Below are 15276 nucleotides of genomic sequence, written 5' to 3'. Positions count from 1 at the left end.
GTGGGGAAAAAAGGTACACTCATACATTGCTGGTGGGACTGCAAATTAGTGCAGCCACTCTGGAAAGCAGTGTGGAGATTCCTTAGAAAACTTGGAATGGAACCACCATTTGACCCAGCTATCCCACTCCTTGGCCTATACCCAAAGGACTTAAAATTAGCATATTACACTGATGCAGCCACATCAGTGTTTATAGCTGCTCAATTCACAATAGCCAGATTGTGGAACCAACCTAGATGCCCCTTAGTTGATGAATGGATAAAGAAACTGTGGTATAAATATACAATGGAATATTACTCAGCCATAAAGAATAATAAAATTATGGCATTTGCAGGCAAATGGATGAAATTAGAAGATATCATGCTAAGTGAAATAAGCCAATCTCAAAAAACCAAAGGACGAATGATCTCGCTGATAAGCGGATGATGATACATAATGGGGGGTGGGAGGGAGGCAGGAATGGAGGAAGGAGGAACTGTACAGAGGGAAAAGAGGCATGGGAGGGGTGGGGAGGAAGGAAAAATAAATAATAACAGAATGAATCAAACATCATTACCCTATGTAAATGTATGATTACACAAATGGTATACCACTACTTCATGTACAGAGAAACAAGTTGTACCCCATTTGTTTACAATAAAAAAAAAGATCCCTAATTGAAAAAAAAATGTGGAGATTGTTGATCTGTAGTATATATGTATACTTTTGAGTAACTACCATCACAACCTAATATTGTAACATTTTCATCACTGGAAAAAGTTTTCTCATGCCCATGTATGGTCAGTCCTTTCTCCCTATACTTTATATTCGTATAGTTTTTCTTATTCTAGAAATTATATAGAAATAGAATCATACAAAATGTTGACTTACATCTCTGTCTTCTTTTATGTAAAATGTTTTTGAGGTTCATCCATACTATTGCCTATAACAATAGTTATTTTTAAGGGTTGGTAATGACCTGCCTTTTGTTTATCTGTTCATTAGTTAATCAACATTTGAGTTATTTCCAATTTTTGGCAATGAACATTCACATACAGGTTTATGTGTGGACATATTTTTATTTCTGTTGTGTAGATAACTTGGAGTAGAATTTATGTTTAACTTTTTAAGGAACTGTCAAACTTTTTGAAAATGTACCATTTACATTCTTACTGGCAAATATGTTGATGATTCTAATGCTGCTGTATACTCACTGACACTTGCTATTGTTAGTCTTTTTTATCTTAGCCATTTAGTGAATACCTATGCAGTAGTTTCTCCTTGTGATTTTAATTTGCATATCCTTATGTCTGATGATGTCAAGCATCTTATGTGCTTATTTTTAGTTAGCTTATCTTCTATTCAAATATTTAGGTCATTTTTTGGTTGGGTTGTTTGTCTTCTTGTTATTGAGTTGTAAGAATTCTTTCTGTACTCTGGACACATCTTTTTTTCTTTTTCTTTTTCTTTCTTTCTTTCTTTCTTTTTTTTTTTTTTTTTTTTTTTTTTTTTGGTGTTGGGGATTGAACCCACGGCCTTGTGCTTACAAGGCAAGCAGTCTACCAACTGAGTTATATCCCCAGCCCCTCATTTTCTTTATGGCATCTTTTGAGGAGCAGAAGTTTTCATTTTGATGTCTATTTTTCTTTTGTGAAATATATTTTCACTATCATAGTTATGAAATATTTGCCTAACTCAAGGTCACTAAGATTTTCACTAGTTTTCTTCTAAACGTTTATAGTTTTAGGATTTACAGTTAATTATATGATTTATTTTGAATTAATTTTTGAGTATATGAAATAAGGATATAAGGTTTTTTTTATTTTTTATAATATCCCACCATTTACTACAGCACTACTTATTGAAAAGACCACTTTCCTTCTTTTGAATTTTCTTCGTATCTTAGGAAATCATTTGAGTAGATTCATGTGGTTTTATTTCTAGACTTTATTCTGATCCACTCATCTATACATCTGTGTTTACACCAATATCACTCTGGTAATTATTGTGTCCTTATTGTAAAGTTTATTTTTTCCAAACTTTTTTATTGGTGCCTTATACATAATGATGGGGTTTATGGTTACATATTACCTTATTGTAAATTGTTAAATCAACATATGGTTCAACAACATCTGGTTGTGTTGATTATGTCCTTAGGATAAGTTGTTAGACTTGGAATTGCAGGAATCAAAACTATTGACCAGTGTTCCTAGATTCTTTTTTAGAAGGGAGTTATAGTAGCATTCCTCACCTCAGCAATACAGAAGAGTAGGCTATTTTCTTCCTGATATCTTCCTTAATGCTGAATGTTTTCCATCTTAGGGGCCATTGATAAAGTAGCACGTTCTAGTGCTAGAGGTCTATAGGTAGGTTCAAATCCCACCTCCACCTGAACTAGCTCTGTAACCTCTGGAAGGACACTCAAACTTTTCTGCAGATTTCTGTAAAACAGGGATTGTTTTATTGCATTTGCCTGAAAGGGTGATTATGAGAATTAAATGAGTCAATAAAATACCTGACACACAAAAAAATAAATAATAAATTGTTAGATCAAGCAGTGTAGTCCTCCACTTTTATCTTTTCCATTTTTGTCTATTCTATATCTTTTTCATTTTAAAATAAAGTTTAAAATCAGTTTTTAGGTTTTATAAAAACACCTGGTTTTAAGAGGGATTACATTGTATATATTTGGGGAGAAACACCATTTTAATAGCATTGAATCATCTAAACCATGAAGATAGTATATCTATTTAATAGATATTCTTTAATTCCTCCCAGCAATATATTATAGTCTCCAGTGTATAAACTTTGAGTTTCTTTCCCTTTTTTTTTTTTGCAATTTATTTTTAAGCATTTTCTTCTTTTCAATACTACTTTGTATGAATTGTTTTCTTAATTTCCTTTTCCAGATTGTTCCCATAGCTCAAATATAGAAATCAAAGACTTTTTGTTTATTGATTTTTATACTCTGTCAAAAATCTTGCTAAACTCATCTATTAGTTCTAATATGTAGGTTTGTTTGCTTTTTTGGTAATTCTTAAGGATTTTCTTCATATAAGCTCATATAGGCTGTGACTAGAGATACCTTTACTTCTTATTTTATTTATTTATTTATTTATTTATTTATTTATTTCGTGGTGCTGGGGATTGAACCCAGGGCCTTGTGCATGCTATATTCCCAGCCCCTGCTTCTCCCCACCCCCCCAATCTTTAAGCCTTAATTTATTTTGCCTTATTGCAGTGGCTAGAACCTCCATTATAATGTTGAATAGATAGGTAAGAGTGAACATCCTTATCTTGTTCTGTACTTTAGGGGAAAATAATTCAGTTTTTTACCATTAACCATGATGTTAGTGTAGGCATATTGCTCAGGAAATGATAGCAAGCACGCATCAATAAATAAGATGGCATCAAATTGAAAAACTTCTGCACAGCAAAGGAAACAACAGTGTGAAGATAGCCTGCAGAATGGAGACACCTTTGCCATCTACTTTTATGATAGAGGATTAGTAATCAGAATATATAAAGAACTCAAAAAACTCAACACACACACATATACCCACACAAAAAAATCCACCACAGATAACTGAACACACTTCTCAAAAGGGGTACAAATGACCAACAATTATATGAAAAAAAAGTTCAGTGCCTTTAGTCATCAGACAAATGCAAATCCAAACTACATTGAGATTCTATCTCATCCCAGTCAGAATGATAATCATCAAGAATACAAATAACAAGAAATGCTGGTGAGGATGGAGGACCAGGGGGGTGATTATAAACTGTTGGTGAGAATGTAAATTGGTATAACCACTGTGGAAATCAGTATGGAGGTACTTCAAAAAACTAAAATAGAACTACCATGTGATCTAACTATGCCACTCCTTGGTAATTATCTAAAAAAATTGAAGGACGCATACTTTGAAGATACATGCATACCCATGTTTATTGTGATACAATTCACAATGGTCAACTTATAGAGTCAGACTAGATCTTTGTCAACAGATGAATGATTTTTTAAAATGTGGTATGAATGTACAATGGAGTTTTACTTAGCCATAAAGAACAAAATTATGTCATTTGCAAGAAAATGGATGGAATTGTAGAGAATCATATTAAGTGAAATAAGCCAGAATTAGAAAGACAGACAAGCATTTTATCTTTTCTCTCATGCAAAAGCTAGAGGTCAAAAAAAAAAAAAAGCTATGAAAGGATACAGGAGACCATTAGGGTAAAGAAAAGGAATTGGGAGGAGGAGAGGTATAGGAGTAAAATTGATCAAGTTATATTATATACATGTATGAATATATCAAAATCAAACTCACTATTCTATATAATTAATGTATACCAATAAAAAAGTATGATGTTAGCAGTAAAGTTATCATGGATATCTTTTATGAGAATGAGGAAATTCCTTTCTATTTTTTGTTTGTTGAGAGCTTTCATCATGAATTATCTCTGGATTTTGGTCAAAGGCTTTTCCTGTGTCTGTTAAAATGAATATATAGGTTTTGTTCTTTATTCTATTAATATGTTATATTATAGTAATTGATGTCAGATGTTAAACTGACCTTGCATTCCTTCAATAAATCCTACTTGGTTGTGATAATAATCCTTTGCATGTGTTACTGAATTCAGTTTGCTAATATGTTAAATATTTTTTGTGTTTTATGTTCACAAAGGAGATTGTTCTATAGCTTTGTTTTCCTGGGATGTCTTTATCAGACTTTGTTATTAGGGTAACAGTGGGTTCAGAAAATGAGCTTTAAAGTATTCTCACTTCCTTTATTTTCTGAAAGATTATATTTATGATTATCATTCTTTCTTAAATGTTTGTTAGAAATAATAAGTTGTTATCTGGATATAGACTCTTTGCAAGCTGATTTTTAATTATTTTTTAAGATAATTTCCTTAAAATAGGATTATTTACATTTTCTGCTTATCCTCAAATCCATTTCAGTGATTTGTTATGTTCTAGGAAATTGTCCATTTCATCTGTGTTGTCTAATTTGGAATATAGATGATCATAATCCCTTATAAACTTCTTCATTTCTGGAAGCTTTCTTCATTTCATGATATCCTTTTTATTCCAGATATCTATGTTCATTCTGTCTCTATCTCTATCCTTCTCCCTCTGCCTCTCTTTCTCTTTCTCTTTCTTGTTGTCTGTCTAGTGTAGAGTTTGTTAAACTGTGGTACTGGGGCAAAATCCAGCCTTCCAACTTTTTTTATAAATAAAGTTTTATTAGAATATGTCTTTACCTATGGCTGAGGTTGTGACTCAGTGGTAGAATGCTTACCCGACACATGTGAGGCACTGGGTTCAATCCTCAGCACTACATAAAAATAAATAAATAAGTAAGATAAAGTTATTGTGTCCATCTACAACTAAAAAAATAAATTAAAAATATGGCTATACCTATTTGTTTATGCACAGGAGAGTTGAGTCATTGCTATATATACAAGATAGACCTCAAAGCCTAAAGTATTTATTCTGTTCTTTTGCAGCTAATCTCTAATCTTCTCAATTTTATTGATTTTTCTAAGTGACAACATTAGTTTTATCATGTTCTCTATTGTTTTTCAGTTTTTATTTTGTTCTACTAGGAACGTCATTATTTCTATTAACACTGAATTTGATTTGGTCTTGTATCTCTAGGTTCTTCAGTTAGAACCTTAGCTTATTTATTTTTTGAGCTTCTTTCCTTTCTGATGTAAGTGTGTTCAAGATATTTTCTGTTTCCCATATGATTTCTTCTTTGACTCGAGTGTTTTTATTTTTCTTTAATTAATGGACTTTTTTTTTTTTTTTTTTTTTTTTTTTTTTTTTTTTTTTTTTAGGGAAGTTTTAACAAACTTCACAGCAAAATTCTTCAGAAGGTAGAATTCCTATATACCACCCCTACCCCCAGTTATTACCTACCATCAGCATTCTTTACTGGTGTCATAAATTTGTTACAATGTTCTATCTTTTTTTCTTTGTGTGGTGCTGGGATTCAAACCAGGGCCTCACATATGCCAGGCAAGTCCTCTAACATTGAACTACATCCCCATCTATTATATTTGTTATAATAGATGAACCAACATTGATACATCAGCCAAAGTGTGTAGTTTACATTAGGGTTTACTCTTAGTGCTATACATTCTTTGGGTTTTGGCAAATGTGTAAGGGCATATATCCACCTAATGGTATCATAGAGAGTAGTTTCACTACTCTAAAAATTCCCTGTTACCTTTTACCCCGCCTTCTTCCAAGCCCCCAGCAACCACTACTAATCTTTTTACTGTCTCCTAACTTACACCTTTTTCCAAAATGCCATGTAATTAAAATCAAGCAGTATTCATCCTTTATGTCTTTCACTTAATAATATACATTTAAAATTTCTTCACATCTAAATTGGAGAATATCATGCTAAGTGAGATAAGCCAATCTCAAAAAACCAAAGGACGAATGATCTCGCTGATAAGTGGATGATGACACATAATGGGGGGTGGGAGGGGTTAGTGTTAGGGTTAGAGTTAGGGTTAGGGAGGGGGCCAAGAATGGAGGAAGGAAGGACTGTATAGAGGGAAAAGAGGTGGGAGGGGTGGGGGGAAGGGAAAAAATAACAGAATGAATCAAACAACATTACCCTATGTAAATTTATTATTACACAAATGGTATGCCTTTACTCCATGTACAAACAGAGAAACAACATGTATCCCATTTGCTTACAATAGAAAAAAAAAGATCCTCAAAAAAAATTTTTCTTCACATCTTTTCATGGTTTAGCACATTTCTTACTAGTGCTGAATGATGTCCCATTGTTTGGGTGTACCACCATTTATCCACTCACCTATTGAAGGACATCTTGATTGATTTTAAGTTTTGACAATTATGATCAAAACCACTACATGTTCTTATGTCAACCTAAGTTTCGAGCTCATTAGGTAGATATCTAGAAGCATGATTGTTGGATCATGTGGTTAATTGCCTGTTCAGTTTTGTAAGAAACTGCCAAACTGTTTTCCATAGTGGCTACACCATTTAGCATTCCAGCCAGTGATGAATGAGGGTTCTTATTGCTACACATCTGCACCAGCATTCAGTACTGCAGTGTTATAGATTTTAGCCAATTTAACAGGTCGTATGATAGTAGCTTATCGTTAGTTTAAATTTGTAATTTTCTTGTGATGTGTGATGTGCATTTTTTATGTGCTTTTTTTGCCATCTGTACTATCTTTTTTGGTGAGGTGTCTGTTTAGATCTTTTGTCTGTTTTTAAATTGAGTTTTTAATTTTCTCGTTGAGTTTTAAAAGTTCTGTATGTACTTTAGGTAAGAATTCTTTATCAGATATGTTGTTTGAAAGAACAGTAGTCCTCCCTGTCTGTGGTTTTGCTTTCCATGGTTTCAGTTACCTGCAGTCAACCATGATCTGAAAATACTAAGTGGAAAACTACAGAAAGAAATAATTCATGTTTTAAAAAACTTTTATGACAATGTATTGTTATAGTTGTTATATTTAGATATTGTTAATATCTTTACTGTGCCTAATTTATAAGTTAAACTTTAATGTTGGTGTGTATATGTAGGAAAAAGCAGTACATATATACATTTCTCCATTTATGATTCTGTTAGGTACTGGTAAATCCACTGTAAATTGAAAATATTTTGTATTATAAATGCTTTTAATATACCTAATTTACCAAACATTATAGCTTAGCCTAACCCAATGCTCAGAAGACATACATTAACCTAGAGGAGTAAAAATAATCTAACCAAAACCTATCTTATATGGAGAAACCATATGATCACATATCTTACTGGAAGCTGTGATCACATGTCTTACTGGGAGCTGCAGTTTCTAGCTGCTGCCCAGCATAGTGGGATAGTATCATACCCATATTACTAGCCTGAGAAAAATCAAAATTAAAAATTTGAAATGTTTTCTGCTGAATGCATAACACTCTCACCATTATAAATTCAAAAATAAAAATTATAAAATGAAGTATTGTAAGTTTAGGACCATCTGTTTAGGTTTAGTACTCTTGGTGTTTTCAGGCATAGTAGAACTTACACCACATGGATAAAGTGAGAGTGCTGTAGCTTGTCTTCTCATTCTTTTGACCAGTGGGTTATTTTAAAATATACTGTTTACTGGGTGTAGCAACCTGTTATTCCATCCGCTGGGGAGGCAAGCTTGGCAATTTATTGGTACCCTAAAATAAAAAAATAAAAATAAATAGAATTTTTAAAAAGAGCTGGGTATGTAGCTTAGTGGTAGAGTGCCATTGGGTTAAATCCCCAGTGCCACAAGGAAAAAGAAGTCCTTACTTTCATATAGTTGAATATTTCCCAGATTTCTTTCTCCTGGTAACTTCTTTAATTCTGTTGTGGTTGAAGAGCATAGATTAATTTTTTTAATAACACCTTTGTTGAGGCTGAGCATTGTGATGGAAGCTATAATTCCAGTTACTCAGAAAGCTGAGGCAGGAAGATCACAAGTTCTAGACCAACCTGCAACACTTAATGAGACCCTGTCTCAAAATAAAATATAAAAAGAGGGCTGGGGGTGTAGCTCAGTGCATGAGGCCCTTGGTTTAATCCCTAATACCACAAACACAGATAATAATTCATAAACCATAAAGTTCACCCTTTTAAAGTATACAATTCTGTTTGGGGGATATTTACATGTATCCTAAAATTAGGTCACTTTTATCTAATTCTGGAACATTTTATCATTTCAAAATGAAACCCCATACCTGTTAGTGGTAGCTTTCCCCACCCCTGAAAGTCACAAAATCTATTTGTTCCTATGATTGTGCTTGTTCTGGATATTTTATCTAAATAGCATCCTTTAGTGGCTTATTGATCATATGTAAATCTTCATTGGAGACAGGTCCTTTTCCCAGTTTTTAGTTGATTATCTGCCTTTACCTTGCTGAGTTGTTAAGGACTCTATATATTCCAGATATAAGTATTACCTCATCAGATATATAATTTGCATATATTTTCTTTGTGGTTTTCAGTTTTCTGATGTGTTTTGAAGAATAAGTTTTAAATTTGGATAGAGTTTGGTTGAGCTGCCTCTTCCCTCCCCCCACACACTTTTTGGTCACTTATGCTTTTGGTGTCATAGCTATGAAAACTTTTCTCAATTTAGAGAATGTATGATTTCATTCCTTTTTAATATGTTAAGACTAGTTTTATGGTCAAGCATGTGATCTAACATAGAAAATGTTATATGTACTCTTGGGCTAATACGTATTTTGCTTTTTGGGGTAAGTGTTCTATAAGTTCCAATTTGAAGCCCAGCACAATGGTAGATGCCTGTAATCCCAGTGGCTCAGGAGGCTGAGGCAGGAGGATTGTAAATTTAACACCAGCCTTAGCAATTTAGCAGGACCCCGTCTCAAAATAATAAAAGGACTGGGGATGTGGCTCAGTGGTTAAGTGCCCCTGAGTTCAATTCTGGTCACTGCCCCCCCACCCAAAAAAAAAAATCCAATTTGACAGCATTGTTTCATACTGTTCCAGGAATCTTTATCCCTATGGGTTTTCTCTCTAGTTGTTCTATGAGTTTCTGGGAAAAGCGTATTAAAATCTCAAACTATAATTGCTGAATTATCTTTCTGCTTTCAATTCTGTTTTTGCTTTGTGTACTTTGAGACTTTGTTGATGGGAGCATATACATTTGTAGTTGCTATATTTTCCTTTTAATATTGTTAACTACTCACTCTCTTGTGGATACTGACTGCATGTTACTCTTTCCAGCCCCTGCTTTCAACTTGTTTGTGTTTTTTTGTAATTAAAAGTGCATATTTTTTGAACAGTGTTGAATCTTGATTTTGTCCTCTCTGAAAGTTTTTGCCTTTGGATTGTTTAGTTTACTCACATATAATGTAATTTTTGATATGATTAATTCATTTTTTCAATTTGCCATTTGTTTTCTGTATTTCCCAGGCCTTTTTGTTCCTCTACTGTGTTTGTGTTCAAAAAATTTTAGTGTACCTTTTTCATTTCCAGTGTTTTGAAAAATTTTTTGTGTTTAAAAAATTGTTTTGTGTGTGCCTGGTACTGGGAATTGAACCCAGGACCTTGTGCCTGCAATGCAAGCATTCTACCAACTGAGCTATGTCCCCAGCTCCCAGTGTTTTTTTAACTTGTTAAAAATCTTTTCTTTTAGAAATCACAGCATGCATCTTTCATATATTACAATTTATTTCAGTTTAATATTCACTTAAAATATAACTGGCTATGATTTCATATATATTACATGTAAATTTATTATAAACACAACAATGCAATGTTATAATTGTTGCTGTAAATAATTGCATCTTTAAAAATGCAAGAGAAGAGAAATGGAAAAAAATGTAGCCTTTTATCTTTTTATACATAATTACTGTATTGTGTTCTCTTCATTTCTTCCTGTGGATCCATTTTACCATCTGATAACCATTTGCTTTCAGCTTTAGCTTTTCTTTTCTTTTCCTTTCCTTTCTTTTCCTTTTCCTTTTTCCTTTTCCTTTTTCTTCCTTTTCCTTTTCCTTCTTTTGATGAGGATTGAACCCAGGGCCTTGCACTTGCTAGGCAAGTGCCCTACCACTAAGTTACATTCCAAGTCCCACCTTCAGCATTTCTTGTAGGGTAAGTCTGTTATCTAAAAATTCTCTTAACATTGTTTATCTGGGAAAATCTTTATTTCATCCTCACTTTTTGAGTTTTATTGAAATAAAATTCACATGCCATTAAATTCACTTATTTTAAAATATGTAATTTAGTTGGTTGTGGTATTTCAGTAGGTAGGTACATTTATCATCACAGTCAGAACATTTTTATTAACTCACAAAGGATTCTCATTCCCTTTCCTTTTCTTTTTCCAGTGCCTTAGTAGATAGTTTAGAAGATTATATTAATGATATGAGAATTTTATTCTTTCTTAATATAGACATTTATAGTTAAAAGTTCTCTAAGCATGCTTAAGCTGAATTTAATAATTTTAAATATAATTTTTGATATATTGTATCTTTGTGTTCATCTTATTTTTTAATTTCTCTTTTGATTTCTTCTTTGTCCTGTTGGTTATTTAAGGGTGTGTTGTTTAAATTGCATATTTGTGAGTTTCCTATAACTTCCCTTGTTAATGATTTTTAATTTCATCTCATTAAGGTTGAAAAACATAACTTCATATTTTTCTGTTCTTTCTGTGGCTTAGCTTATGGTCTGTCCTGCAGAATCTTCCATGTGTACTTGAGAATAATGTATAATCTGTCATTGTTGGATGGTGCTATAGTTTGGATGTTGAATGGCCCCCATAGGCCTATGTTCTACATCTCTCTGAGGCAGTGTTCCTTTTTCTTAAGTCTTCTTCCCATGTTTTAGCCTGCATAATCTGTACCTGTGTATCTTTAAGTTTGTACACTTTTCTGCCAGTTCTGTTGTTGAACTCTATTTTAGTTATTTAGGACTGTCATAACAGGGTACAACTGAAATACATTTTTTTACAACCCTAGGACTTAGAAGCCAGAAATGAAGTTATTGTCAAGGCTGGTTCCTTATGAGGGGTATGGAGGAAGAATCTGTTCTAGACCTTTCTTCTTGGCTTGTAAATGGCTATCTTACTGTTCACATAATGTATTCCATGTTTGAGACACTAGTCAGATTAGTTTTAGGCATATTATAATGTCTCCATTTTAACTTGATTTCCTCTTTTAAAATCCCATCTTCAAACAAAGGCACATTTTAAAGTACTGGTGGATAGGATATCAACTTGTGAATTTTGGAGAAATAAAATTCAACTCATAAAAGCTCTTCTAGTGAATTTCTATTTCAGTAATTATATTTTCCAATTATATAATTTTCATTTTGTTCTTTTTCATAATTTATATCTATTTAATGCCACACTATCTTATATCTTCCTTTAGTTCTGTAATCAAGCTTTCCTTTACTACTGTGAACATACTTATATTGGCTACTTTGAAGTCTTTTTCTGTTAAGTCTGGCATCAGATCACTCTTATCGTTAGTTTGTTTTGCCTGCTTCCCCCCACCCCTGGGCTATGAACTGTAATTTCTTGTTTCTTTACTTGTCTCTTAATATTTGGTTAGAAATGGGACATTTTAGATAATATATTGTAGCAACTCTGTGCAAGTCTCCGACCCACCATCATTCCTGATCTGAAATGGTTTTGGGGAAATAACTTTTTTGTGCCTCTGCACACGCGCGCGCGTGTGTGTGTGTGTGTGTGTGTGTGTGTGTGTGTGTGTGTGTAGGGGAATCACTGACCTCTTCATACTACGATACTTTGGATGGTGTTTTGAATACCAAATGATGAAATGGTAGATTTTATAAATTTCTGATAGCATTTATAAAGTGAGGCAGCTTCATTATTTGTGAGATTACATCTAAATGCTTTCCACACAGTGGTGCTTCATTATAACTATAATTGATTACCAGTACCTTTATTCCACCATTATTGGAAGTCATTATTCCTGTTCATTTTCTCATTAATCCTTAGTGTAACTTGAGACATGGTAAATTTAGTTAATGCAAAAGTCTGTTTTAGGAAAAGAACTAACTTTTTTAAAAAGGTGAACAATCATCATAAAAATAGGTCAAACAATATGAACAAGCAGTTTTCAGAGGAAGGAACATAAACTGATTTTAAACATAAAAGAAGACTCTTCTAAAGAAATTCAATTTAAACCGAGTGTAAGATCCTATTTTCTATTAAGTTGGCAAAGACTTAAAATATTGATAATATCCAGTATTAATGAAAATGTGGGGGTAAGTGAGCTCTCATTATTACTACTTAGGAAGAAGCATCTATAAGAATTTAAAATACACATTCCATTTTGCCCAGCAATTTAAAGTGTGTGAAAGATATAGGAACTAAAGATTATTTTTTAAAAATTTTTTTAGTTGTCAAGGGATTTCTTATTTATTTATATGTGGTGCTGAGTATCGAACCCTGGGCGTCACACATGTCAGGCGAGCACTGTACCACTGAGCCACAACCCCAGCCCCACTAAAGATTATTAATTGCTGCATTTTTATAGCAGAAAAAAGTTAAAAGCAACCTAAATGTTCATTCGAAAACCTATGTTAGTCAATTTTCCTTTGCTGTGACAAAACACCTGAGAAAATCAGTTTAAAAAAGGAAGGACTTGTTTTGGCTCACCCTGTTTCAGAGGTTTCTGTTCATTTCATTTGGTTCTGTAGTTTCTGGGTCCTTGGTAAAGCAAAACATCATGTTGTGGAGTAAAGCTGCTCATCTCATGGTGGCTGGAAACAATGAGGAAGAAAGAGATGGCCCAGGGACAAAATATACCCTTCAAAGGCACCTTCCCAGGGACTCACTTCTTCCAACTAGGCCTTACCTCCTAAAATAGCACAACCAGCTGGGGATCAAACCTTAAACACATGAGCCTTCTGGGGATATTCCAGATCTAAACTATAACAAAATTCAGTGGCCTTCCATCAAATGGAAAACCACCCACTTATAGGAGAGAATGAGATGATATATTTTTAAAAAGCAGGTTGGTTGTTCCTTTATATATTATGTATCATTATATATATTTGTGTATTAATTGAATATATTGGGAAGGACTCTGTAAAGTGTCTTTGAAGTATAGAGTTAGTGGAAGGAGGAAGATTGGAGATTGTCCTTTCCAAATTGCTTACTTTTTAAAATAACAAGTATTATTAGATTTACAATTATATTTAAAAGGAAAGTATGCATTATATCACATCTGCTAAATTTATTAAGTAAGAATTATTTATACCTAAATTACAGTGAATTTTCTCTGGTTTATTTTCTATTTAAGGATTGAAATGTGAAGATTTTTAATTTACACAGGGTTAAGGGAATGCTTTTCATCAGCTGGAAATTATGTATAAATAATTAATTTCAATTTTAAGATTTGAAGCATCTTTCAAAATCATAACCTGATTTAACGAGAGTCATCTTTTACATATAGCTAGCATATTGAAGAAGTTTTTTTACTAAGAAAGGAAAAATTTAATGATCATAAAGTCCACATCATAGCAAACATTCATTATTAGTATATTTTATGTAAAATTATATTGGGTTCAAGAATAGAAATTTACTTTTTTTCTTTTTCTTTTTCCTTTTTTTGGAACTGGGTATTGAACACAGGGGCACTTAACCACAGAGCCACACTCCCAGCCCCTTTCATTTTTTTATTTTGAGACAGGGTCTCAGTAAGTTGTGTAGGCTCTCCCTAAGTTGTTGAGGCTGGCTTTGAACTTTTATTCCTCCTGCCACAGCCCCCTGAGCCATTGGGATTGCATGTGTTCACCACCCCATCTGGATAGAGATTTACTTTAATTAAATTGGATTGAACAATGCAAAACTTTGAGTCTATAGAAAGAGATAGTAAAACAATTTCCATAAAGGCAATAATAGAAAGTTTTTCAGTATTTGTATGTCAAAATATTTAAAGTCTTTTTTCTTTTATGGATGTTATCTTATAAAAAGTATTTTTTATAGGTATTTTCTATTGATTATATAGTACTTTACTAATTAAAAAAAACTATAGGCTATAACTCTAAACATATATATATATAATAATTTTTTTTACATTATGGAATCATATGTTTTCACAGGTTTCGTCTTGATATTTATCGATGCTTGGCCAGTCCAGCTCTAATAATGTTAACAGAGGAGGATCCAATTCTAAGAGCATTTGAACTTAGTGCTGATTTAAAAGAACTAAGCCTTGTGGAGGTGGAATTTAGGTGGGAATGAATGGAAATTTTAAATTGTATAATGTCTTTTGTTGCAAAATATTCAGCTTGAAGTTCTTCATAGACCAAATTATAATTTATATTTACTTACATTTTTTACATTTGATTCTAGATGACCAAACCTTGATACCTTTTACTTGGAATTTTCCTTTTCCCTGAAAGGAACAGATCCTGGTGCTATTTTATTTAAGTTATTCCTTCCCCATCTGCCCTCTTCTACTCTTTAACCACCCTTATTCCCCTAAGGAGAGCTTCGAGATTTTCCTTTATGGCAGAGTATCCTAGTACCATTTGAAAAAGGAGAAATTGAACTAGCTCCTATTGCAAGGTTTTTACAGAAATTTATGCCTAAACCCACTTATCTTTTATTTCCATCTCCTATTGGATCCCCTTGTCTTATGTAGCACCCCGCCAGCAACTAGATGGTATTGGGAAAGTTCAAATTTTCACATACTGAAAGGGCAATAAGAAACTTGCAGTCTTTTTTAGCCTTAACAGCAGCAGTATATAGTGTGTTATTGATAGTTTTGAGTTCCAAAGACTTATA

General features: G+C 32.9%; 1 protein-coding gene across 6 annotated transcripts in view; it reads left to right on the top strand.

Annotated features, from left to right (window-relative positions):
* Positions 1-15276, top strand: part of Trpc1 (transient receptor potential cation channel subfamily C member 1) — an 81346-nt gene that overhangs the window by 23317 nt on the left and 42753 nt on the right. For 5 of the 6 annotated variants that reach the window (XM_047564761.1, XM_047564762.1, XM_047564765.1 and 2 more), the window contains one exon: positions 14589-14720. The exons of the other annotated variant lie outside the window; for it this stretch is intronic. In XM_047564761.1, the coding sequence (XP_047420717.1) occupies positions 14589-14720 (132 nt within the window). The remainder of the gene's footprint in view (positions 1-14588; positions 14721-15276) is intronic. 6 annotated transcript variants of the gene reach the window in all.

This window comes from Sciurus carolinensis, chromosome 9 (genome assembly GCF_902686445.1).
Source record: "Sciurus carolinensis chromosome 9, mSciCar1.2, whole genome shotgun sequence".
Lineage (NCBI taxonomy): Eukaryota > Metazoa > Chordata > Mammalia > Rodentia > Sciuridae > Sciurus > Sciurus carolinensis.
The sequence above is the reverse complement of the archived record's forward strand: the minus strand, read 5'-3'. Positions and strand labels throughout refer to the sequence as shown.